The 27,536-nt window shown below is 39.7% G+C and overlaps 1 protein-coding gene across 2 annotated transcripts in view; it reads left to right on the forward strand.

Annotated features, from left to right (window-relative positions):
• The window catches only part of Mnn1 (menin 1), a 95,558-nt gene that overhangs the window by 6,230 nt on the left and 61,792 nt on the right, over window positions 1–27,536 (forward strand). The window contains exons 1-2 of one of the 2 annotated variants that reach the window (XM_068371131.1): window positions 192–316; window positions 9,486–10,178. In XM_068371131.1, coding sequence (XP_068227232.1) covers window positions 9,689–10,178 — 490 coding nt within the window. In that variant the 5' untranslated portion in view covers window positions 192–316; window positions 9,486–9,688. Of the gene's footprint in view, window positions 1–191; window positions 317–9,485; window positions 10,179–27,536 lie in introns of those variants that run through there. The other variant, XM_068371130.1, reaches the window with a different exon arrangement.

The following is a 27,536-nucleotide window of genomic DNA, read 5'->3' on the forward strand; positions in this document are numbered from 1 at the left end:
TATATTGTTACGGAGCTGTGGAAGGTATGCCTCTGCATCTAAATGTAATAGGCACGACCGAATGAAATTGAAGGGATATTTTATAGTAAGAAATATCATCCAATAACTCGAGAAAAAAAAAGAAGAAAAAAAAACAAGAAGAGGACAGAAAAGTTGGTGAGGAGGGAACAAGTCTTCACTCGTTAGTAAAACTGAGTTGGCATTGAGGTATTTCCTCTTTTGTCGATCGAATAGAAACAGTCGAGTCGTAATGAAGGTTACTAGGTCATCTTCGACATCAGGTCCTGAATATTTTACTCATCGGCCGAAGGAAAAGGTCAGTTGGATTGCACTCTTTCAGGAATTGGTCGGTTATTCTTCCGAGATACATTTATAATGACTGGTTTCTGCGTAAAGGCGCTAGGCCTACATTGCATACAAAAAAAAAAAAAAATGAGGGATTGAGAACCTGCATTTCATGCAGTGTATGCTGACATGCACTGATTATGTAATTAGCTTTGCAATTTACAAGGTCACAGTTATACACCAATGCATATGGTGAAGAGTTACTAATTGGGTGAAATATGAAGAGAAACTCTCTCTCTCTCTCTCTCTCTCTCTCTCTCTCTCTCTCTCTCTCTCTCTCTCTCTCTCTCTCAATAGAAATACATAAAACTAAGTGTTTCTTTCATTTTGTGGCTAAGGGGCGTCAGTTTATATCTGTGATTCGTCGAAAGAATTATTGAAAATGTCATATTTGGTTCTTTTACCTCATCTTCGAGGCAGTGGCGAGCGTGTCATTTAAAGTAACATATTTCCGTGATATTAGGAGAAGAAAATAGCCTTCGCAGTTTTTATCCTTTTCTCGTAAGTCTACATATGTTCGTTAATGAAGAAAATCCCCCAACCACCGATAACTCAAAATCTGTCAATCCTGGATAAGAGGAAATAATTTTGACTTCAAGTGTCCTGCACAAAACATAACTAAAGGAGGTGACAGAAAAAGTGCACTCAAAGGGAACCAAAGACTCTTGAATTAAATATTATATAGTTATTTATGTATTTATTTATTTATTTATTATTATTATTATTATTGTTGTTGTTGTTGTTGTTGATTGCTAAGCTACAACCCTAGTTGGAAAAGCAGGATGCTAGGAGCCCAGGGGCCCCAACAGGGAAAATAGCCAAGTGAGGAAAGGAAACAAGGAAAAATAAGATATTTTAAGAACAGTAACAACATTAGATAAAAATTCCCTATATAAACTATAAAAAACTTTTAACAATAACGAGAGGAAGAGAAATAGGATAAAATAATGTGCCCGAATGTACCCTCAAGCTGGAGAACTCTAACCCAAGACAGTGGAAAACCATGTTACAGAGGCCATGGCACTACGCAAGACTAGAGAACAATGGTTTGATTTTGGACATATGATAAATGGTAGAGGGTTTATTGTCTCTGGGAAAGAGAGATTTCATAGTGTATTTTGTTCCGGCTCTGAAAAATAAATTGAAGAAATTGAAAAAAGAAAAACTCACATGTATGGAAATGTGGAGGAATCATGTGAACTTGACAAGCGGTATGAGAATGTCAAAACCTGATACGAGAGAAATGGAAGCACTCGTCAAACTATCTAACTTGTGTAGATCTCAACGTTCAAGTTGGCTCCACAAGGCTCTAGTAGAGTTGGAAGACCCAGGCCTACATGGTTGAGGACTGTGAAGCCGGAAATAGGAGGTGATGAATGGAAAAGTATTGAATTAAAACCTCAAGATAGAGACGACTGGCGAAATCGAACCGAGGCCCTATGCGTCAATAAGCGTAGGAGGAGGTGATGAGATCTCAAAATAGTGGTTATGGAAAGTGTCGTATTGGTGGTTGTAATTCCTTGTAGTTATCGCGAACATTTAGAAAATCGAATTGAAAATTTGTTCAGTTGCTTCTCTTGCTATTTGCTTTAGACAATCTTCCACTACTGTCTTGAGGTAAAGTTCTCTTGCTTGAGGGTACACTCAGGCACTATTCTATCTAATTTCTCTTCCCCTTGTTTTGTTAAAGTTTTTATAGTTTAAATAGGAAATATTTATTTCAATGTTGTTACTGTTCTTAAAATATTTTATATTTCTTTGTTTCCTTTCCTCACTGGGCTATTTTCCCTGTTGGGGTCCCTGGGCTTATAGCATCCTGGTTTTCCAACTAGGGTTGTAGCTTAGCAATTCATAATAATAATAATAAATAATAATTTCTTCTCTTGCTCTTTGCTGGTTGAGTTGAGAACCATTGGTATGTTTCCCTGTTTATTAGAGAGGAATATTTCATGTAAAGTTTTTTATTTCTTTATTGGCTGTGAAAAAAAATTAACTAAAAATAAAACTACGTTTTAAAATAATTTAAAAAACAAAATTGAAATGTCGCGAATAGAAAGTTTGTGAAACTGATATGGAAATACGTGAGATCCGAAATGAGAAGCCTCCAAAATCAAGATGAGATTACACTGCACATAAACTGTGATAGCGTTGAAAATCGAAATGAAATTACTTAAAATCCAAGATGTTATTCAAACATCAAAATCAGAAGTTTAAAACCGACGAGCCTAAGATACATTAAATTGAACTATTCAAATTAAATATAAGTTTTAGGTATCAATATATATATATATATATATATATATATATATATATATATATATATATATATATATATATATATATATATGCATGCATGTATGTATGTATATATGAAAATTCAATATGGAAAGTTTCATTTGCCAAAATGAAATATAACATTTCAAATAAAAAGTTTCGGAAATCCTCTCTATAACAAAAGTCACAAATTCATAGTAAAGAATAAAATTCTGAAGAAGTTTAAAAAATTTGAATATTCACAAATCTTAAAATTTCAGAATAAGATAAAATGTCCGAAATCAAGATAAATGTTCTAAAGCTAACATGAATATGCCCAAAAGTGGACCAAGTGTAAAAACAAAAATAAAGTTTTAAAATCCATAATAAGACCTTAATACTTTTTGTGAACATTGAAATGTCTAAAAAAATAAATGTTTAAAACTTTAGTAAACATCGAAATGTCTAACTAAGAATTTTTTCTTTTCAAAGAATAAGTTTTAGAAATCAAAATGGATTTCCCAAATTGATACACTGCAGATATTACTAATAGGTCTTAGTTGTGTTCATTTGGTCCCTTGCTATTCTTACTTTGAAGGTTTGGAGGCCACTCCTGAATGGCAGAGGCAAGTGACAGTAACATTGCCTTATCAAGCAGGGAAATACCCTAGAGACTAACTATATATACATATGATCAGCGCGCAGGCCTCTCTCCATCCAAGCTGGGACCAAGGAGGTCCAGACAATGGCTACTGATAACTCAGCAGATAGATCTATAGGCTTCCCCAAAACCCCCATCCTTAGCTCCCAAGGATGGTGAGGTTGCAGCGACCGAAGCAACTAAAGAGTTTGAGCGGTACCCGAAACCCACTCTGGAGATCACCAGTTAGGGACGTTACCACATAGGCTACCACAATTATTTGCAGAGTTCCTTCGGTCCCTCGATGTACTTACTTTATATCCATCTACTTTACCTCTGTTCTTACTTCCTTTCTCCCATCTTGCTGTACAACCTCATTAAACTTGTACTTCATAGATTTCCCCTCAGTTGTACTAGGGTGCTCAAGCACGAATGTCCTCACAGGGCCCGGTGCATAGCCATGTAGCCCAAATTCATAAATCGTATCTAAAATAGATAAACATTGTTTCCTATTAGAAATTGAGTTACAAATGTAATGCCTTGAAGAATAAATAAACGAGGAAATCGCGTTAGGTAGAAAATGTTTTGAATGAAGACAGGATAAAGGAAGAGGCGAGTCCCAGAATAGATGGACAAAGAAAGGTTGCAGGGTGTATGCCAAAGATTGGCAGGAAATTTGAAGTGCCTATGGAAACAAAGGTTATAACGTAAAAGGGGATTATTGAAACAATGCTCCTTCATGTGAATAAAGGCATTGTAGAAAGCAGTGATAAATTCTCTTTATTAATGAATGTGACAAAAGGAGGGAAAGAGTGAGAAATGTGGAGGCATCTAGATGTATATTGAAAAGTATTCGTTAGGAAAGGGAAGGCTTGGAACATTTTTAAATGAATTGATCATGGGGAAAGAATGGATGAAGACATGCAGGTGAAAAGAGTATAATCTAGAGTTACTAGTAGGTAGGTCGAGAGAAAGGCCTAAAAATAGTGGGCGCGTTATTTGGAAGAACGAACTCTGATGTCTGAGAGCAAGGCTGTGAAGTATAGAGTGAATGGAACAATTTGTAAATACAGGTTTCACGTGTTGCTGATGAGCATCTATGTGAATAAGTTAGCCTTGTTAAAGCAAGGGGCCTCAGTTAGATTTCGCCAGTCGTCTGTATCTTAAGCTTTTAATTTAATACTTCTCCATTGGTCATTTCCTACTTTACGCTTCAAAGTCCACAGCCATGTAGGGCTGGGTCTTCCAAATGCATAGATAAGGGCTGGTTTCCTGGCCCTAACACGCAGATGAACCCTACTCACTACCGGACCAACCCATTTAGTTTAATTTAAACCAAGGCCAATATAGAGGTTGCATGTCCCAGCGTGACTGGTGTTTATTGTCAAATTCACATAAACGAAACAGATAGATCAAGAAAGTCTTTAGTTTCTTATATGACCAAATATTTCTAATTAATCAATCATCGAACATGATTATTTTGCCAACATATTTGAATATGTATATACCTGCAATTTACGGTATTGTAATTATACAAGATTCGTATGTTTTGCCAATCTCTTCAGTTCCTAATCATAAGCTTTGCAATTTTGAAATCACTATATGATCATCTGGTTTGTTCAATTTAGTGCAGTTTATACAAGTTTTCTTTTGTGAGTTACATTCCTTGGTGGCGTAGTTTCCTGACCATCTCCCGCACATTCTATTATCAGTCTTGAATTTGTACCACATTGGATCCTTCTCTCTGGTTACGGTTCACCTTCCCTTTGCCTACATATATACCAAATAGTCTGGGATATTCTTTACAGATTCTCCTCTGTCCTCATACACCTGACAACACTGAGATTACCAAACAATTCTTCTTCACCCAAGGGATTAACTATTACACTGTAATTGTTCAGTGTCTACTTTCCTCTTGGTAGGGGTAGAAGACTCTTTAGCTATGGTAAGCAGTTCTTCTAGGAGAAGGACACTCCAAAATCAAACCATTGTTCTCTAGTTTTGGGTAGTGCCATAGCCTCTTTACCATGGTCTTCCACTGTCTTCGGTTAGAGTTCTCTTGCTTGAGGGTACACTAGGGTACACTATTATATCTAATTTCTCTGCCTTGTTTTTTTTTTTAAGTTTTTATAGTTTATATAGGAAATATCTATTTTAATGTTACTGTTTTCAGAATATTTTATTTTTCCTTGTTTCCTTTCTTCACTGGGCTATTTTTCTGTTGTGGCCCCTGTCTTATAGCATCATGCTTTTCCAACTAGGGTTGTAGCTTAGCAAGTAATGAAATAATAATAATAATAATGATAATAATAATAATAATAATAATAATAATAATAATAATAATAATAATAATACTTTTGATTGTGGCAGCAGGTGATCACATGGTACCAATCGCGTAAATAAGTACCCCATCGCAACATAACTTCGTCACCATTATCCTGAATAGCCTTTTGAACTTCAGGATTGCATTTCAACAAGTAGTGGGTAGTCCCACCTGTATCGCTTTTCTTCAACATTTTGCATCTGGTCCAGGCAACGATTGCCTTGAATCAAAGCATTTAATACTTCATCTTCATCATTGCATACTGTACATTGCATATCATTATTTTAGGTTTAAATTTCTCCATTTGCTTCGTCTTATTGTCGGCAACCATGGTTTGAATCTTGTTAGCTGTATCATATCTAATCTTTTCATTGGCAAAGTTTACAATATTTCCATTTGAAGTTAACCTCTTATTAAGATTGGTATATCCTTGAGTGAAAATGTTTTGAAGTTCTGTAGATATGACGGATAATGGTTAAATGAAAGAAGAGACAATCATATAAATACTTTATTCTTGTACTTTCATTCTCCACCATCCATACTAACATTTATCACTCACTCCTGTACTTTTCCATTTCCCCATAGTACGTAACTACTGTTCACATTCATTTTTAACTTGCCCCTTTTGGATGCTGTATCACACTTGCTAGCTTTTTCAGTTTCTCCATAGTTCATAATCAACAAAGTATCGTCTGTAAGCATCAGCAGTTGGTATACCATCCACAACTAATTTTCTTATCTCACAACTTCATACCTATATATCCATTACCCAATCTGTAACCTTTGCATAACTCCAAGTTGGATAGCCATGGAGACGTAACCCACTCTTGATTTAGACCCAATTTCACACTAAACCAGCCACTCCCCCACCCTAAACATGTTTCACTTTTATCAAGAAAACTTTTAATAGCTCTCAACAAACTTTGTTAATGTTACCTCTATCAATTGATAAAGTTTTCATGGGTCCAAGTTTGCAACATACAACTTTTTATTTCTTTCCTTCAAACTTTATCCATAACTGTCTCGTAACAAACATTTGATCCATTCACTCTGTTCTTTGTCTAATCTACATTCCCCTACTAGCCCCTGTCACCTGATATTCCTGACATACACATACACACATGCATATATATCTATCTATCTATCTATATATATATATATATATATATATATATATATATATATATATATATATATATATATATATATATATATATTCATTCTTACAAAGCTGGTCTAGCATAAAAGTAAATATTTTATTCATGTATTTCATTTGTGTATTTAAGAGATGTATAGCCAGCTCATAAGATGAGTTCCACTCATGTAGGTTTAAGTAACATATGTAAACTACATAAGACTTTCGTCATTCATTTAATTGTATTTTCATTCAATTCATTGTATGTAAATTTTCATTATTTTTTAAGAATTAGATTTTTATTTCACATAGTTTTGTTACGAAGTCCTATGTAATCTCGTTTAGGTATGCTGTATGACACACATGAGGTATAAGCACAAGGGATTACATCATTTTTATGTTTCCACGTGGTTGGAAAGTGCATGAAAATTTTCAAATTAGAATTACTCTTTTTTATTCTATTGATTCGAGAGGTAGGTGGGCAGAGTTAGCTGAGAGAGTTGCACTATGAGAATGATCTAATAGAAATTTTTAGATGAATTAAGCCAATGTGTATATATAGACCCTAGCAATGCATAAGCAGCAGAAGAGATCCAGCTTATCCCTTTGAAAGAGCCGATGTCTGCCTGCCCTCTCTCAAATGTGAAAAGTGACTTCTATCCAACGTATATCTTGTATAGTGTTGTTCAAGCGTTGGTGAAATTATTGGATGTTAATTCAAGTGTAGTGTGTTAATGTAAGTACATTTTAATACATTTTTGTAACTGGCCCTGTGAAATTTAGGTTAAATAGTGAAGTGCATTAAAATTTTTGCCTAACCATTCTGTAACCTTGTCTGAGCCAAGAGATGTAAGTGTAACAGTTACAGATATGTAAATTTCATTATTGTATGTTCATTAGGGTGTTGAAGTGTTAACTTTTCATTAATTATCGAAATTAAATATTTTTAATAGATTAATTTCCAGTGAAACAAGTGATTGAATAATTTTTATAGAATATCATTTTTGTCTTAGTCTAAGGTATAGTTCAAGTTTGATATTTCGAGTGATTTATTTTTGGTGTTAATTCTCGTGAATTGCTGTTAACTTTTTATAGAATGTATTTATTTTTGTAAACTCTGTATTATTTCAATCACCAATATCTTTTTTCAGTGCTTTGCTCGTATTCCCCGACTAAGACCCAAAGTACGAGGTTAGTTTTTGAATAGTTCACATAAATAATCACCCAGTTTAATTTTGAGTGTAACGTAAGAGACCTTTGGATATTCAGTGTTCATAAATATTGCCATTTGAGAGTTGTGTAATATTCTCAGAGCTCGGGTATTTTTCAAGTGTAACAGATTTATGTAAAAATAAAAAGGTGAGTTTGGAGCTTTGGTGTTTTTGTAATTCTCCAGCCGTATATATATATATATATATATATATATATATATATATATATATATATATATATATATATATATATATATATATGGAGATTACATTGATGAAAAGCATGGGTCACCAAAGAGATTATAAAAGAAACAGGGAAAGGAAGTAGAGAAGACGATGAATTAACGAACTAGGGAAATTTGCTGGTGTCTACTCTACGGAAAGACCATAAACAAACACAAGTGGAACGACATATCTGAGGCCTTTGTTCTGCAGTGGACTAGTAACGACTGAATATGATGATATATTATTTTTTTTAACGCTGCTCTATTTTGCAATAAATTTGTGAAAACTCTTTGTAAGTGACACATCTATATCTTCAGACCGAATGAATTAAATGTCTTCCCAACCAGTAGAAAATTTGGAAATCCCTTTCAAAACGGCCAGTTAAAAATGGGAACGACAAAATAAAAATAGAATTATTACTGAAAGGATGAAAAAAATACATTTCAAATAGATAATTTTATTTATACAAAATCCGTCTTTGGATATGGCCAGGAGTAAAAATGGAAAATACTGAAAGGATCTCTCTCTCTCTCTCTCTCTCTCTCTCTCTCTCTCTCTCTCTCTCTCTCTCTCTCTCTCTCTCTCTCTCTCCTTACCAAATATAAGTTTATAATGTAAGACGCACCTTTTTGTATAACATATATGCTTATAGTATCAACAATCGTCTTCTTAAAACTACAGTAAATGTATTGCACTTCAATAAAAAATACACAACGCAATACAAAATCGTGATATATATATTGATAGATGCATAAATTGAATTTACGGTATATTGTTCCCTTCCACAGTGTTTATGATTGTTAATTAATACACATATCTAAGTGTTTTCTCACACACATATATATATATATATATATATATATATATATATATATATATATATATATATATATATATATATATATATATATATATATATATATATATATATATATACTGTACATGTATGTATATGCGCGGCCGCTCAAATCAAACGTATGTATATAAAATTCTGTGAGCTATTGGTAGTATTTTTCAGAAAGCTGAAATTGATTAACGTATATAAGTTGCCTGAGGTATGTTCACTCGCCAGCCTTCAAAGAGTGAGAAGACAATCACGGAAGTAGAGATACTCAAGTACTTGAAATGTTAACTGCCAAATTATATTTGTTGTTTGTTACGGGATAATTATATTTTATTAATATTTTTCGATTTTTTGGAGATAATCTTTTTCTGGCTATATTGAATTACAGTATTTTTCTATGTATAAATATTGTAATTTGCAGTAAATTGGATGTTTTCTAATCACTGGCAATTTGTGCCCTTGATATGTATGAAAATAACCTTTTGATTTGACCTTTTCCATTTAAACAGATTCCTGTTGGCAATGAAGAGACGAAATTAAACCCTTATTTGTTGTGACCACGGAGGAAATTAGAAAAATAACTAAAACCGGAGAAAGAGAGATGTAAAGGTGCAAGATTACGAGAAGGATATTTAATAAAAAGGAGAAGAAGAAGAGGAAAAGAGAAATATTATTGGAACATGTTGACTCTAGTGACGTATTAGTAAACAAAATGGCTAAGTTATCTAGTGAAGAGAGGGCTATGTTCCCTCTGACGGACATTAGATCGGTAGTGAAACTCTTTTCAACACATTTAAATAGAAACAAAGAGCCAAATTTGGCCATATTGTCGATAATTGTGGGCCACATAGAAAACACATTGACGTGTGCAAGGGCGACAGCAGCAGCTCAAGAGACGACCACTCTGAGTTCCTCCTCTCTGCCCGTCGATTACGACGACTGTGTGACAGGCGGTTTACAAACAGACAGATATTCAGATCTGAACTGCACTTTACCAGTGGTGGAGTACGAGAGCGTGGAAGCTCTTTATCACAGGTTCCTAGCCATTATCAAAGCTCACGTAGACGTGACTGCGTTCGGCACCCCAAAGTATGCAACTCGAGAGTTGGTGAAGCGAATATCGGACGTTGTGTGGTGTACCTTGTCAAGCAGTTATTATAAGGATCGTGCTCATCTCCAGTCCATATACAGCTACATGACAGGTAAGCTTTGTCGTGACAGGTAGAGTTTGTCAGGAGGCAATCCTATTATTGCCAAAGGTAGGGTAGGCTATGTTGGCAGGGTATTATTGTACTGTATTACAGGGTAATGTAACCTAGGGAAAAAAACTACTTATTTCTATAGAAAAAGGTCCGTTATGTTCGAAAATGACACTCGTTCCTGTCAGAAATAGATATATATTTATATCCGCTGATAATGGGGGACCCCCAGTGGGAACTCGAGGTTTTTGGGTGGATAAGTGGTATATAATGGTATAACAAGACTTTTCTTCTCTATACATTACCTTCTTGGATGTATAGTAAACCGATGAAAAAATACGCTAATTATCTATATCCTACACTAACGGTATATTTTTCATTTATTTGTTGACATTCTACGGGTAGGTTGTAGTCGATCTCGTTCGCTGGTCACGTTATTTACTACTTGAAAACTTATATTTTCTGTTCAAAATGATACCCTGTAATACAGTAAAACTTTACCTTATTGCCATGTTGGCAGTTGGGTTAGGTTACGTTTTACAATTTTCAAGGGATGTAACATTTTGGAAGCATTGTCGTTATTGAGGTTGTCTGAGCAAATATCTGGCAGTGATTTTATCATTAATTTTAAATAATTATTAACTAGAATACTAAGGAGGACATTTACAATTATTAGTTTGATATATTTATAGGTTCCCTTTTGTACTGCAAAGTCTTATTTTTATGCATAATCAAATAATATTTGTTTACTTCCTCCACATATATTGAATTAAGTTGATAAATTCACTTCATGTGGACTGACAGCTGGATGTGCTGTGCAGTTTTCGTGCGTTTATGAAGCCTTTGGTAAAATTACAGTTATAACCAAACTTTGATATCCAATATGAAAATATATTTTTTTTTAGGTTAAATGGCGTGTTTTTTAACGAATTTCACCATTATTTCTGCTGCAAATAATCATATTTAGAGATACACAATTTTTGGGGTGTATGTGTGATAGCGGCCACCTGTGTTTCATTATTGCTACCTTAAAATACGGCAGTGTATGGGGGGTCGCAGGTGGGCGTCAGCCACCCCCATGAGTTATGTAGGTTAGGTTAGGGGGGAAAGTTTAGCTTAGTTGATGTCCATTTTTAATACACACGGGAGGAACTGGGCGCTGATATACAAAGGCTCCCAACCTTTATAACTATAATAATCGTGTTTCACGGTGGGAAATCTGTTTTTTGAGGGGTAGAAAATACAGAAATCAGGTAAAATAAGAGGAGCTACCTAACCTAAGCACATTAATCATTTTAGTAAAAAAGTTACCGTAATCAAAATCAAATAATAGTACTGTATTGAAATGCGGTCAAAACAAAGAGTTTTGTTTGCCAGACTTCCGAACGCATAGGAAATTGTGATTTTCTGTTTCATTTTCTCTGGAGTTGAGTCGTTTGTAGCAGTCTTCATCGTAATATTTTTATAGATACCGCTAATTATTTATTGGTTTTTGCTCTGCCGTATGCTTGCTTTGCTCGCTATTAAACATTATCTGACTGCTCCTATGTCTGGCAAGCAGACTGTTAGTTCCATGTGGGTAAAATTTCGGCGATGATTAATAATTATACAAATTTTTCTGTAACCCCTAATTTGCTGAAGATTCGAGTAACGTTTCTGTATGAATCATCTTAAAAGATATATAAGTGAATAAATAATAGATATCCGAATTTGGTTGAAACTGTAAATATATCAAGCTAGTATTTTTTTTTTTTTACAGATCATTTTTGCACTTACTAATAGAATATGTTAATGAAAATTTTATAAACCTAAGGAAATTAGCCTAGTGGGCATTTAGCCTGCAAATGGTTTTATTTTTCTATAGGGTATTTATGAATAAAGGTATTTTTCATAAAACGTTTTATATTACCTTAGCCCTATACAGTATGTTTATGATTAACAGCTTGTGTTTTATACCACTTTAGTTCATAGCTAATATGGCCTGGTGTGTTTTCTCATTGGCACCAAATTCATTTACACAGTTGATTAAGTGTTAGCCAATTTGGTATTATTCCATATAGGAATTGAGGGAAATGTGTAGTAAGACATTTAAGCTTTCATATATAGTTTGAAATGCTTTGTTGAATTCAAGTGGCTTCATACAGGAGGGAAGCTAAAGTTATTCTGACCCTTGTACAAACCTTCGCTGTTTATAGGGATTATACTTTTAGCAAAGCTGGAAATATAGCCACAAGACTTTTAGCGAGGTATAACTAACCACCTGCTAGTTGGCGGGGTTTAGTCGGCTACCCCGCGCACACACACCTGTGTTGTATTGTCACTTTTTACTTTTAGCTCGGTGAGAGTAGACATTCCCCTCTCTCTCTCCTCCCAACTTTGTTTTGCCTTTGACTTTTTCTTGTGTTTTTTACTCCATACTCTTGTTTTTATATATACTATATATAAACATTCATGAAATGTTTTTATATAAATATGACAAATTCGTAGATAATTTGTATTTTTCCTAACTATACAAACCTTAGCTATTTAATAATGGTATTACTTTCAACGTAGCTGAAATGACGAGCCATTAATTTTTAACGAGGGTTAACTACCCACACCGTTATTTAGCGGGGGTTAGGGAGGGTAGCTTGCTACTAATCCCCCTCATACACCTGTGATTGAGCTCATACACCTGTGATTGAGGGGGATAGGGCTGGCGGGCAAGTTTTGTTAAATAGCTAAGGTTTATTTAGTTAGGAAAAATACAAATTATCTACGAATTTGTCATTTGTTCCGTAACTGGAATACAAACCATGCTATTTAATAGGGGTGACTCACCCATTAGGAAGGGTGGACATCTCAGCCAATCTGTCTTTACCCGGGGTCTCTTTATCTGAGTGTGTTAGCACTCGAGGAATAAGGAGTCCCTGCGCCTTGCTAAAACCTTGCTACGCAAGGTTCGCAGCCTACACAAACTGTGTGAAGATATATAGAAATGTGACTTGTCCTGGTAAAGTTATTTCGAGTTCTTAGATGGAAAAACTGTGCACTAGGACTTTCCCAATACCACCTCGTCAGGGTATGAGGACGCAACGGTATTAATCTTAATACTAGGTACACAAGCGAGCATGGTTTACCTGCAGTGGTTTGAGGTCAGCTATGCAGAGAACCCAGGATGCTGCTTTCCACAAGAGAGGGGAGAATGAAGATAAGAATAAGGGCCAGTCAAACCTTTTTCATTCATGCAGACTAAAACCGGGTAACAATGCCCTCAACCTTCTGCTACGTGTCCAATAAGAAGCTTGAGGTTTTAAACCAGCTGTGGTGCAGCCACCACAGGACCGATAAAAAACGTATCGAGTCTCCTGTGTGTCACGTCTTGCAGGAAATGGGATGTGAACGTGTTCTGACGTTTCCACACCCCAGCTTGAAGAACCTGCGTCACTGAGTAGTTTCTTTTGAAGGCCAGGGATTTAGCTATGCCCCTGACATCATGTGGAGGTACTGTACTTTTCTGACTCTGACCAGAGGCCTGAGGTCGTGTGGTGCAACACGTGGGCCCCCAACCCTTTTTTTGAAGCGTCTGAGAACAGCATCAAATCCGGGGGGAGGATAAGAAGGTCCACTCCCTTTCGTAGATTCTCGTCTGTCACCCATCACTGAAGGTCTGTCAGTTTCGCAGGTCCCATGGGGATCTGGATGCCCGGGGATTCGTGTGCTTGATTCCACCGAGACTTGAGTCACCACTGGAGGGATCTCATCCTGAGGCGACCATTGGAAACTAGACGGTCCAGAGATGAAAGGTGACTGAGAAGACGTAACCATGATTGAGCAGGAAGTTCTTCTCATCTGAGAAAAGGTCTTGCGATCTTTCTCAGCCTTGTTATCCTGTCGTCTGATGTGAAGGCTTTGTGGAGATTGGTGTCTATAATCATGCCTAGGTATACCAGTCTCTGAGTAGGAAGCAGAGAGGACTTCCCGAGATTTACCATGATCCCAGATCCTGGCAAAGTCTCAGAAGTTTGTCTTGGTGTTTAAGAAGGGTTGGCACTGATTCTGCTAGGATTAGCCAGTCGTCCAGGTAACGGAGGAGACGGATGCCAATCCTGTGTGCCCAAAATGACACTGGTGAAGACTTGTGGTGCTCTGGAAAGACTGAAGCACAGCACCTTGAACTGGTATTGGTTCCGTAACTTGAATACAAACCACGCTGTTTATTACGGGTTATACTTTCGGCGAAGCTGAAATGACGAGCCATTAAAATTTAGCGAGGGTTAACTACCCACACCGCTAGTTAGCAGGGGTAGGGGGGGTAGCTTGCTACCACTCCCGTTCACACACACACCTGTGATTTAGTCACTTTTACTTTTGGCTCGAGTGGAGAGCGGTTGTTTCCGCTCTTCCTCCTCGCCTATTTTGGACTGCCCTTAATTTTTGTCTTTTAACTTACTTTCTTGTACATATATATATATATATATATATAATGTGTGTGTGTGTGTATAGATATGTGATAAGTTTCCTTTTCAGTGTTTGTGCTGTGCTGGTGATGCATATACGACAACGACACTTGCGTACATTAGCACCGGAACAAGGCCAGCACAGTTCCACTTCGTGGGGAACGACCTCTCCCTCTCTGGTCCATCGGTCTTCCCGTCGGCATATAACCGTTGACTCGGCCGCCACAGGGGAATCGTGATCGCCTGGACCCTCTTCATTCAACTATTGTCTTCGCCTTTTCCCTTTTCCTATGGGAAACATGGATTACTGAGCGAAGGGAATGTGGCCTCTCAGAGATTGACTACGGTCTTTCTCTTATCAAGGTCGTTCACCTTTCAACAACAATGTACTAATGCGAAGAGCACCTTTCCCGTTTGCGGATTAGGTTACGCCTCCGATTGTTTGTCTCAATTATTTTTAGTGAAATTATAATTGTAATTTTAGCTTTTCAGCTTTTCTCCATGGGGAACACTTCCCTTCGTAGGATCAGTGGTTCTCACTGTTAGTGAATATTCTTAGCTTATTTAAATAATTGTAATTCTATTTTTTGTATTACAGTTACTTCGCTTTCCCCTTCTCCCATGAATATCAATTGGGGAAGAAAGGGTGCAATACCTATGTAGTTCCCTCGGGGTTCTTCTTCGGAGTTCCTCCCTAAGGAATTTTATGTTAAATAATTAGCTTTATTTTTTCTCAGTTAACTATGCAGTTTTTTTTTTTTCGTTCGACTAAGAGTACCGACGAAGCAGATCTGTTCTGTTCATGCCTGGGGAATCTGCTGTAACTGCTGTCCCTCAGAGGACGTCGTCTTGGGTGTCATCCGTTCTTTCAGAAGTTCGCCCGTGACAACATGACCAGCACTTAGAACACTAACCAGGAGGTTTGCCTCCAGGGGTTGGACAACTTTCCCTTCCGAAGGAAAGTTTCCTCCCCTGGTGTGAGGTTTCTCCCTTCTGAGGGAGAACTTCCCACATCTTAATAAATTCATCGTTCCGACTGCTGTTGCTGCCTTCGCCCAGACTTCTCTCCCCCTTGCTAAGTCTCTCTTCCTTCAGGGGCAGAGCACAGTCTTAGGCAAGTCTCTTTTACGAAGTGTTCACCTCTCTCATTCGCGAGAGACCACTCATAGAGACTCCTCTTCGGAGGATCGCCACTGTTGAAGGTCAGCTTGCTGATCCACCGGCCCTAATGGGCGTCATCAAGTCTCTTCTACGGAGTGTTCACCTCGAGGCCACTCATAGAGACTCCTCTTCGGAGGATCGCTACTGTTGAAGGTCAGCTTGCTGATCCACCGGCCCTAATGGGTGTCATCAAGTCTCTTCTATGGAGTGTTCACCTCGAGGCCACTCATAGAGACTCCTCTTCGGAGGATCGCTACTGTTGAAGGTCAGCTTGGTGATCCTCCCACTGCTGTTGCTGTCTTCGCCTCGACTACTCTTCCCCCCTTGCTGAGTCTCTCTTTCTTCAGGGGTGGAGCACAGTCTCAGGCAAGTCTCTCCTACGAAGTGTTCACCTCTCTCGTTCGCGAGAGAGGCCACTCATAGAGACATCTTTTTGGAGGATCACTCTGCTAAGGTCACTTTGCTGGTCCACCGGCCCTCATGGGTGTCATCAGTTCCTGATCAACCTACCAGCGCAACCTTGCGCTGCAGCTTAGTGCGTGGACTTCGGTCTTGGACTCTTCTATGGACCTTTTACGGTTGCCATCGGTGGATGTTCGCTCTTCCAAAGGGCACATCCCAGTTCCTGATCGTCCTGCCAGCTGACCTGCCAACCTACCACGAGCGTGCGCGCCAACGGTCTTCCGTGTGTGCACCATTAGTTTTCGCGCGCACGCTAATGCTCTTGCGCGTGCGCACCGACAGTCATCCATGCGTGCTAACAGTCTTCGTGCGCGCTCGCGCCGATTGTCTCCCCACGCACGCGCTGATGCTCGTGCTCGCCAATAGTCTTGCTCGTGCGCACGCCAACAGTCTTCTGTGCCCGCACCAACGGTCTTCCGTGGGGGGGGGCGCCGATGGTCTCCCTTGCGCGCGGACGGTCTGAAGCGCGCAGGCGCCGATGGTCTTACACACGCGCGCGCCATCAGTCTCCACGTAGTACTCTCACGCGCGCCCTTGCGCAACCAGTCACACACTTCGGCGCATTCTAGGGAGAATGCACAAAACTATACAGTGCTTTACTGCGCGCCAGCGCTCTTCTGCACTTTCCTGCGCAGTTGCGGTCCCAGATCCAATGCGCCAGCGCTAGCCTGCTCTCCAGGCAGAAATTGAGCACCAGCATCATCCTGTGTGCCATCGCTCCAGTACTCTCCTGCACACTCGCGCAATAGGCAGAAAAAAGGAATAAAACTATTTGGACAGGTAACCATTGCCCCATTCCTCCCCGCAAACGCATAACATTGCCACCAGGAAAAGAGGAAAAAGGCTTCACAGAAGGATTCAAGATCCTGAAGATTCCATCAAGGGTAATCGAAACGTCGATTCTGGAGAGGGAGGTCTCAACCTTCCGGACTCACCAGTGGTAGCTTATACACCCCCCCCCTGGAACCCCCCCAAGCGGCGGCGCGAGCCCTAAACCACGCCCCCTTGGGCGGAGTTACCAGAGACGAGCGGGTTGACTCGGCAATGGAAGTCACATTTCTGAAGTTGACTTCGGCACAGAACGTTCTCCTCTTTTTCCCTCCCGCTGCTCCCAACATTTGCTGATTTTCATTATCCTGCACTCAGCAACCAGAGTAATATCTCAGCCCACGGCTTAATTATGTCTAGGCAAATTCTTACCTCCGCGGAGGTGCATCGGCTTAGCGAAGACTCCAGCGGAGAGGAGAACGTAATCAGTAACGAAAAACGCACACAATCGACTGCAGATAGTGATATGCCTTCTAATTCTGATATCGTAAATATGTTACTACAACAGAATCAAACTCTTATGCAAATCATCCAGAAAAGGTAAGGTTTTAAATTCTGTTTACAACGAAAACGTCATATGGAAAGCAGCTGATTTAGACTAATGACGTCACAAATGCAAATGGCGGCCCCCATACGTAAGCTTGTTATGATTTGAATGCTTAGAGCAGGCACTTCCGAACATAGCGTAAGTAGCTTAAGCAAAGCATGTGCATGATTACTACACGATTAATCGGTATAAACAAACTAAATACTCCAATTTTTATATATTACAAAATTATAATTAAGCACACAAAACAAATTGCTTGCCTGACACATTAAAAGCACGCGCTTAATAGGCAGTAGGCTAGACCACAGGTAAGTTCGAGCTTACATTTCTCGCTTTAAACCTATCGACACTAGCCTAGGCCCTGGGGGGCTATCTGATAAGGGTTACATATGAGGCAGGTCTAGTTTATTAATAATAACAGATTTAAACTTATCATTCACTTAAATATGGCACTGAATTAACCTAAGAGGGCTATTTGAGTCGTGAACCCCATTGCCTGACTTCAGCCTTCTAGGTCCGCTGCTGTCCATATTTACTATACCTGTTGAACAAAATTTCAATTATTCTATGGTAAATAAATCACTGATATTAAACATTCATCTCGGCAGAAGTGGTTCACCTGCTAAGAAGAATGAGGCTCCCCCTCCTACTAAGCGCTCAAGACGATCACCTGAATTACCTGAAAGTGCAAATTTAGACCTCTTTTCCTTTTATAATAATGGAGACGAAAGTGATTACGAAGATTTCAACCTTCTTACATTCAATAAACCCATTCCTTCATATATTTCCACCAATTTCAAAGCTGAACCATCTTTTCATAGAGAAGGGAAAATTCAATTGAATAATTCACTAGTAGCATTAACTTTCAGTGAAGGCCATAGTGATAACCGGGATAAATTCTTTGTTAGTAGTCAAAATAAGGAGTTCTCAGACTTTTTTAAATTAATTAATACTCCAAAGTTGAATTTCTGGCCTGAAGGTAAGGTATTTGATGACAGTTATAAGAGAAAATTTTTTTATGACATTGAAAATATTAAAATGAGTATTTCTGCCTTTCAAGGGCATGCAGCACTGGCACACATTGTATACCCCTCCAAAGTAAATGACATTGATTTTTTGTCCAAAATTATTATTGGTCCCCTAAGGAGGAGCATAGACCTCATACAAAATTTGATAAGAAATTTCAGAAGCAGAGCACTTCCTAGATACCTCAAGGAAGAAGTAAGAGATCTTATAATCAAAGCAGACATTAAAGAAGTTTGGAATTTAACTGAAGACCAAAAATCAGCCATTGCTGCCTGCTTTCACAAAGGTCCCCTCCTCAGAGGAGGGGCAGCAAACTTCAGGGGTAGGAAATTCAACTTCGGGGGCAGATTTCAGGGAAGAAGGTTCAGTTTCCTCAAAGGTAACCCTAACTTTAGATTCAAGTCTCAGCCACTTAGAAGAGGTAATAGGCGAGGTGGGTACAGGGGGGGGAGGTCACAAAATGGACAAGCTAATAGTTCAGGAGCCAGAGAAAAGAAAGACCCTAGAAATTGAGCCATGCTCCGCACCAGTTCAAAGAGAAATTTTTTCAGCACCAGTATTCTATGCACCAGTTGATAATGATGTTTACACTGCACCAGTTAATAATGAGCTTTGCTCAGCACCAGTTAATGAGCTTTGCTCAGCACCAGTTAATTACGAGCTTTGCTCAGCACCAGTGGTTAATGAGCTTTGCTCAGCACCAGATAATAACGAGCTTTGCTCCGCACCAGACCATCATGACATTGGGCCAAATGCTATAAATCAAGATAGAAGTAAAGAGACCTCGCCTTTGGCCTCAAAACCAATGAATAACTCCTCCCAGAGCCCCCCAGAGAATAGGATAGGTAAGTCATTATTGATGAATATTGATAGTTGGAGAAAGCTTCCTAATGCCTCTTTTGCTTGTAAAATTATCAATGAAGGGGTGAGAATTCCGTTTAATAATAAACTTAAAGCCCAGAGGTCATTAAAAAGAACAGGTAAAGATAGATTTTATTCAATTAACAAGCGTAAAATATTGGAAAGTGAATGTGACAGACTGCTAAAACTAGGTGTCATAGAGCAGATCCCCAGAACTTCCTTTTACTACTCCAACCACATATTTTATAAATTCAAACCAGATGGAACAGTACGACTAATCTTTGACATGAAAGTGCTCAACACCATGATTAAAAAACCTTCTTTTACCATGCTCAAGGCCAATACTATATTTCCCTATCTACATCTAAACTCTTGGGCCTGCAAACTAGATTTAAAAGATGCTTATTGGCACATTCCATTACATGCAAGTAGCCAGAAATTTCTAACCTTCAAACTAGGTAAAAGGAAGTTCAAATGGACTGTGATACCCTTTGGACTAAAGACAGCACCTTATATTTTTTCAAAAATAATGTACACAGTGATCAAGTATATTAGAACCTCATATAACATCTTAATATTCAACTATCTTGATGACATTCTCATATTAGCAAAAGATTATGTAAAATGTAAAAATCACATTCAGCTAGTCATTAAGATCTTGTCAGACTTAGGATGGAATATCTCACTTAAAAAATCTACAATTGAACCGACTCAAAGAATCGAATTTTTAGGAGTGCATTACAATATGATTAAGAAAACTATGAATCCCAGTGGGAAAAACATAGAGAAGTGTGTCGAATTGGCCAAAGCTTTCTCCAACTCTGTTAAATCCGACCTGCATTCCTATCAAATGTTAATCGGAGCTTTAAATTTTAGTGCATCCTATACAAGCTTGGGAAGATTCCATCTTAAATATCTCTACAGGTACCACAGTTATTTTAATTCAGGGTACAAAATCATTCCCCACACCTTCAAAAAATACCTAAAGCCATGGGAACAGAGACAAATGTACAGAGAGATTAACATTCCAAAACCACAGATAGATGCAGAACTTTTCACTGACGCTTCCAACCAGGGTTGGGGAGGTGCATTAGTAATAGCGGGTAATATGCTCTCAATAAATGGAACTTGGACAAATGAAGAATCCTCCCTTCACATCAATGTAAGAGAGTTATTAGCTTGCTTCTATTCTTTGGAACACTTCATCACAAGGTTATACAACAAGGTAGTCTTAATACATGTTGATTCAAAGGTTACTAATTGTTGGATAAAGAAACAGGGTAGTATCAGAAACAAGTTAGCCCATGAACTAGTCAGGAAAATACTTAGTACCATGAAGGATCACAACATACAGATAAATTCCAGATGGATCAGGGGAGTAAGTAACACCATCGCAGACTCACTTTCCAGGGACCTGGGTTCCATTCACACAGAAACTTCCCTCAGTGACAGTCTATTCTCCTTAATCTGCTCTGACTTCAATTTCACCCCAGAAATAGATCTGTTCTCAAATGGTTTCAATACTAAGTGCAAAAAGTTCTGTTCATCTCTTCCAAATCAAAAAGCCATCAGCAATAATGCACTTACGATTAGCTGGAAGGGATCAACACCCCTCTATGCCTTTCCACCAGGATTCTTACTACACAAAGTAGCTTTTAAAATCAATAAAGAATGCAATAATAATATGCTTTTCTGCACCATATCGCAGGGGACGGAACCATGGATTCCATTAGTGAAGTCAGTCGCGAAGCAGCACAAACGATACATTGTGAAGATCGAAGACTACCAGATAGTTCTCAAGGATTGTATCTCACCCTCAGCAAAGCTCCAATCAACTTTGATCGCCTTCAAAATTTAAAGGATCAGCTCCCTAACGTCTTTCCTCCTGAGGTTTGCTCCAAAATTGCTGTCAGCTTGAGGGACAGCTCCTTGCACAAGTATGAAAACCTATACAACATTTTTAAAAGTTTCATTCACAAGGAGTATGGAAGAGACAACAAATTTCCCCTGTTAGCAATTATTTTATTTTTCAATCACCTTATAGACAAGGGTCTGTCTTACAACACCCTGAAGAGCTACAGAGCAGCTTTAGGTCCTATCTTGTCAGGCTATTTCCCAGGTTACTGTCTTGCAGAGGACAAATATGTCAAAGCAATGATATCGGGAGTTAATAGAAGGAAACCTAGAAATTCTCACCAGTTCCCTGGCTGGGATCTAGACAAAGTAATTTCATTTCTCAACACCACGAAAGATAACTCTACCTTACTACTGACACAGAAAACCTTGTTCCTAGTAGCCTTAGCTTGCCCTTTAAGAGCTAATCAATTTAACAATCTCAGCATTTCCAGGAGCACCTTCACCCCAGAACACATTGTCTTACGGAACCACCCTTCCTTCATGGCCAAAAACCAAAAGAACAACTACACGCCAATAGAGATCAGCTTTAGGAAGCTTCCTAACAGACCAAAAATATGTCCAGTCAGACAATTGAACTTCTATTTGGAATACACCAACAAAGTCTGTATGGAAAGAAACATAGACAGGAAAGACCACATATGGCTAGATGAACACTTCAAGATAATGTCTCTACAAAAAATGAGACAACTTTTTAGGGAGTGCATTTTCAGAGCCGACCCAAATGCAACTAAACAGTCAACGAATTTTCACTCTATAAGGGGGCAAGCTTCATCAAGACTGCTATACAATGGAGTATCGATACAAGAAATCATGTCCAGAATGAATTGGAGAAGCGACTCTGTCTTCAGCTCTTACTATGCTCTCCTCGGCTTACAGGGAGCTTTCGATGCTGTGGTCGCTGGACTTCATCTTCAAGCCCCCTGAAGCATCTGCCTAGCTACCACTGGTGAGTCCGGAAGGTTGAGACCTCCCTCTCCAGAACTGTAAGTTTACTTGTGAACGAAGGTTCTGGAGTGGGAGGTGAGACCTTCCGGACTCAAAGTCTGGGTCACCCTCCAACCCTTCCCCCGTGAGCCGAGGAGACCATGTACAGTACTTAGGAGGGAATATTCTAACAACTTCATAATTCAACAGAGTAGGCTATATACAAGAACACACACATACAATCACTATTATTCCACAGAAAACAAACTAACTGGAATCTTTCAATATTCATATCAACCAAGAGAGCACAAGAAGATTGAATTTACTAGTAAAAAGACCTTTATGTCCAACAATTTGCACCTTCACAGTAATTCCTTCATAACTTGCACTACCAAGGTAAGCTCAACCACTTCTGTGTTATTTTTTGTTCTATTACAACTTCAAAAATGTGACTTCCATTGCCGAGTCAACCCGCTCGTCTCTGGTAACTCCGCCCAAGGGGGCGTGGTTTAGGGCTCGCGCCGCCGCTTGGGGGGGTTCCAGGGGGGGTGTATAAGCTACCACTGGTGAGTCCGGAAGGTCTCACCTCCCACTCCAGAACCTTCGTTCACAAGTAAACTTACAGATTCTTGGTCCCTGTCTCTTCTGAAATGTCTTTTTTCCTTTACAGATCACCGTCAGGAAACAGAAAAGCATCAACAGTCTGATCTCTAGATCACTGTTTGCTGATGGCTAGTTCACGGTTTACTGATCGCTAGGTCGCTGATCACCAGATCGCCAATTGCTAGCTCAACGCTGTTCTTTGATCTCTAGTCCCTCCAATGACTAACGATCTCCAATTGCTAGCGTTCCAATCACCGATTTCTAGTCAATAACCAGTCATCAGCTTGCTGATCACTAGATCACCGATGGGCAGCTCATCTTTCGATCATTGAACTCTGCTCGCTGATCTCTGACCAACCAGGAGGGACCATAATCAGCTTGCTGATCTTTAGCTCACAGACTGCCGATTCACCGATCATCGGCAATTCGCCAGCAGTTCGTGACACGAACTTACTAGTCAACCTCTGCCCGTAGTTCCCTAGATCAGAAGATATACGACATACTTCTCGCTACTGGCCGTTCGCCATCACACTAAAGTGATCGACAAACGTTCGACAACCCTCATCAACGGCTTGTTGACAGGGAACTACTTGCGAGCAATCTCCAACTGCACAATAACCACGATACCCAACCATTAACCATTGATTAACATTCGCCAGATTGATTCTATTTTAAGGAATAGCATCAATCCCATCAGGGCGCATGGTAAGGCTAAGCGTTGCCTTCCTTCTGTTAGTTAAAGGAATTCTCTCAGGGAAGAATTCTTACACTGGGTATCGCGTCTGATCCTTTACGACACGAATCAAGACTCCAGCGTCAACAATCTTCCATACAAATGGATCCACAAGGAGCTGTCCCTTTGGGTCGATGTCTACACCATGTTAGAGTTCGAACAAGGGCTAAGACCTCGGGTCTTCATTGCACACTGGACCTAAAGGACACTTACTTCCAGGCCCAAACCATCCATCTAGGAAGGTTGGAAGATTGTCTAGACAAACAAACACCAATTCAGGGCACTGTGCTTCGGTCTTTCCACTACACCCATCCTGGTCTCACAGGATCGGCTTCTGTCTCCTCTGTTTCTGGATGACTGACTGACCTTAGCAGACTCAGTGGCAACCTTGCATTAGCACCGGAACTTCTGAAGTCTTTTTACCAAGATCCAGTGATCAGGGTAAACCTGCGGAAGTCTTCCCTACTTCCCTCCCAGAAGACTGGTGTATCTGGGAATGATTCTAGGCACCAATCTCCGCAAAACCTTCTAAAAAACGAGAACAACTCCCATCCCAGTGTGACGAGTCGAACTGGAATCAGGCCCTTGATCCCCCAAACATTCTGACCCCCATGGGACCAGAAGTTTGGACGAACCTCAAGGGATGGGTGTCTGTCGAGAATCTACAGAGCAGTATAAGCTTCTCATCCTTCCCCACCCCTCAGAATTGATGGTGTGCTTAGAACACATCAAAAGAAGAGAGGAAGGACCATAGTGCTGCACCACATGACCTCAGCCCTCTGGACAGAGTCCGAAAGTACCTTCACTTTAATCTCTTAAGAGATGAAGGCCAACTTTCCAGTCCCTCAGCAGCCTTACTGGTTCCTAACAGACCACTCAGTGATGTGATGCACGACAACACCACACACCACATAGAGGCTCACATCGGCAAGCAAGAATGAACTTGCTCATAGCCTCTTCCCATCTAACAGTATACAGTAAACACGAAGATGGGCCAAAGTCCGTTCGGTACCACTATCAGCCCGCTTCATTCCAGACTAGAAGAACGTGCTCGCCGACAATCTGTGCACAGCATCTCAGATAAGGTATACCAAATGGTCTTTGGATCGCCTTGTAGCCGACAAAGTCCCAACTTTACGGGGTCTTCCAACTAGGGATCTGTTCAAAATGCTCCTGAACCTCAGGCTGCCGTTGCTCCCCAGCCCTAGACCCCTAAGGCTTTCTGGCAACAACGGTGGGTACAACAATGACGTTTACATCTCGTCCCTGTTTTGTCTGGTGAAGGGCACTCAAGAAGGCTAGAACATCAATCAGCCTCTCAAGGACTCTTCTAGCTCCGCTATGGCATTACGCAGAACGGTTTCCAAAGCTTTTGCTGCTCCTGATAGAGTCTCCAAGAGAACCCTCTCCACATCACAGACAACCCACTTCGACATCTACCACAAGCTATAGCTTTGCTATGATTGTACGCCTGGAGACTACCCAGTACCTCTTTTGCGCAAAGGTTGTCTAGATATCTGAGGAATTCCTCAGCATCAGTCTACCATGCAGTAGAACGTCTTGTGTGGTTGGTGTCATGTGAAAGTGTCTCTCTCCACTCGATACCTCTATTCCAGCAATAGCGGAATCCTCGAGTACATACAAGTTTCGACAGGTAAAGATGATCACTCAACCTTGATCCTTCACCTTCAAATCGAAAGGAAGAAATATCCTCTCATCGATAGACCTTTCCTAACTCATACGGACTTACAACTTGCCTTTCTCCAGTCGGAATTGAGACCTTCCTCTCGGAACATGGTTCAAATTCTCCGATCTCTAAAGAGACCTCCTTATGTTCCACTTCACCAGGCAACAAATTTTCTCCTGATTTAAGAAGACAATGTTCCTACACACTCGGACAGCAACCATACAAGTCAAAGACCTTCATGGTCTCTCTTTCGACATCGCCCATTAATGAGAAGGGTGAAAGACAATGTTCAGTTTCGTCCCTGAGTATGTCGCCAGACACAGTCTCCAGAGGTGACGGATCCTACGCAAGTCTCCGCTCGGTAACGGACAATCCAGATCATCCATTACTGTACCCAAGGTAAGGTATGAGACTTTCCCTAAAGAAAACGGCAACAGCACCCGGGTTTCTTCTCTTGTCATCAGCACTGGGAGAGACTAGAGGAGGATCACTGAAACATCATCTTGACATGACAACTCACAGTGTCAGGGGCATAGCTATGCCCCTTGTCATTCTTAGCAGATTACTCTGTGACACAGATTTTACAAGAAAGGTTGTGAATGCTCCAGGTGACTTTCACAACCTTTCTCCTGCAAGACGTGACCCACAGGAACTCGATACGATCTCTATCAGTTCGGTGGTGGCTGCACAACAGCTGGTTGTATACCTCAAGCTCCTTATTGGACAAGTACCAGAAGGTTGAAGGCACTGTTCCTCGGTTTCAGTCTGCGTGAATGAAAATATTTGACTAGCTCTTATTCTTTTCTTCATCCTACCCTCTCGTGGGGAAAGCAGCATCCTGGGTTCTCTGCATAAGCTGACCTCAAACCACTGCAGGTAAACCATGCTCCCTTGTGTACCTAGTACAGTGGTACCTCTACATACAAATTTAATCCGTTCCACAACCGACTTCGGATGTAGAAAATGTTCGGATGTCGAAACGAATTTTCCCATAAGAATACATTGAAATAGGATTAATCCGTGGTTGAGCCCAAAAACCTATGATAACTTCTTAATAAACTACTACACATAATTTCCCATGAGAATAATGCACACTAAATTAGATAATAGACATGTAAAAAAGAAGAATTATCAAAAAATGATAAGAAACGGGTTCTTAGCGTCACTTTACCTTAGAAAGTCCAGCGCAGGTGTTGGTCTTGCTACGCAGAGAGGAGACGGACGGGCGGCGAGGAGGTAGAGAGGTTAACTACGATAAACGTACACTACCATAACTTATTCTAACTTACACTAAGTGGACTTTAACATAACTTGGCTTATTTTTTTTTTTTTTTTTTATATTTTATATTTTTTTTTTACATTTTCTTTTTTTCTTTTTGATGATTAATTTTAATCACGTTCACTCTCTACACTTTAAATTGATTGAATTTCTTTCGCTTCACTCTTTGCCGTTTTCTTTGAATCACTTCCATCCTCTTCATCACGAGTTCGCTTCGTAGTTTTTTTAAAGAAATTATCGATAGATAGTTGCTTGGTACGGCTTTTCAGAATGTTTCGAAAGTGAGTTAGGCAAACATCATCGAACTGCGCAACTACACGACAAACCTGCAATTTTTTTGGGTGGTATTTGTCGATGAAGTCGACCACGTCTTGATATTTTCCTAACACCTCTTTTATATGTGCCGAACCTAACACATGTTCTACCTCCTCGATCCCTTCCTCGTCATCACTCATGTGCTCAGACATAGCATGGAGTTCCTTGAGCTCCTCTGTGGTAAGTTCGTCGTGATGTACGGCGACGAGTTCCGTAACGTCATCTGCGTCGACCTCCAGACCCATGGACCTGCCAAGGGAGACGATTTCCTCTACGTCTTCCGCTGCACCCACCACGGGATCAGGTTCGGGGTCAAAACCTTCGAAATCTCGTGGAGAAACTGCATTAGGCCACAGCTTCTTCCAGGCAGAATTGAGGGTTCATCGAGTTAATCCCACCCAAGCCTGATCTATGATCTTCAAGCAGTGCACGATGTTGAAGTGGCTCCTCCAAAATTCACGCAAAGTTAAGTTGGTGCTTTGCGTGGCATTAAAGCACTGCTTAAATAAGTGCTTGGTGTACAGCTTCTTAAAATTAGAGATGACTTGCTGGTCCATGGGCTGGAGGATAGAGGTGGTA

The sequence above is a fragment of the Palaemon carinicauda genome, chromosome 3 (genome assembly GCF_036898095.1).
Source record: "Palaemon carinicauda isolate YSFRI2023 chromosome 3, ASM3689809v2, whole genome shotgun sequence".
Lineage (NCBI taxonomy): Eukaryota > Metazoa > Arthropoda > Malacostraca > Decapoda > Palaemonidae > Palaemon > Palaemon carinicauda.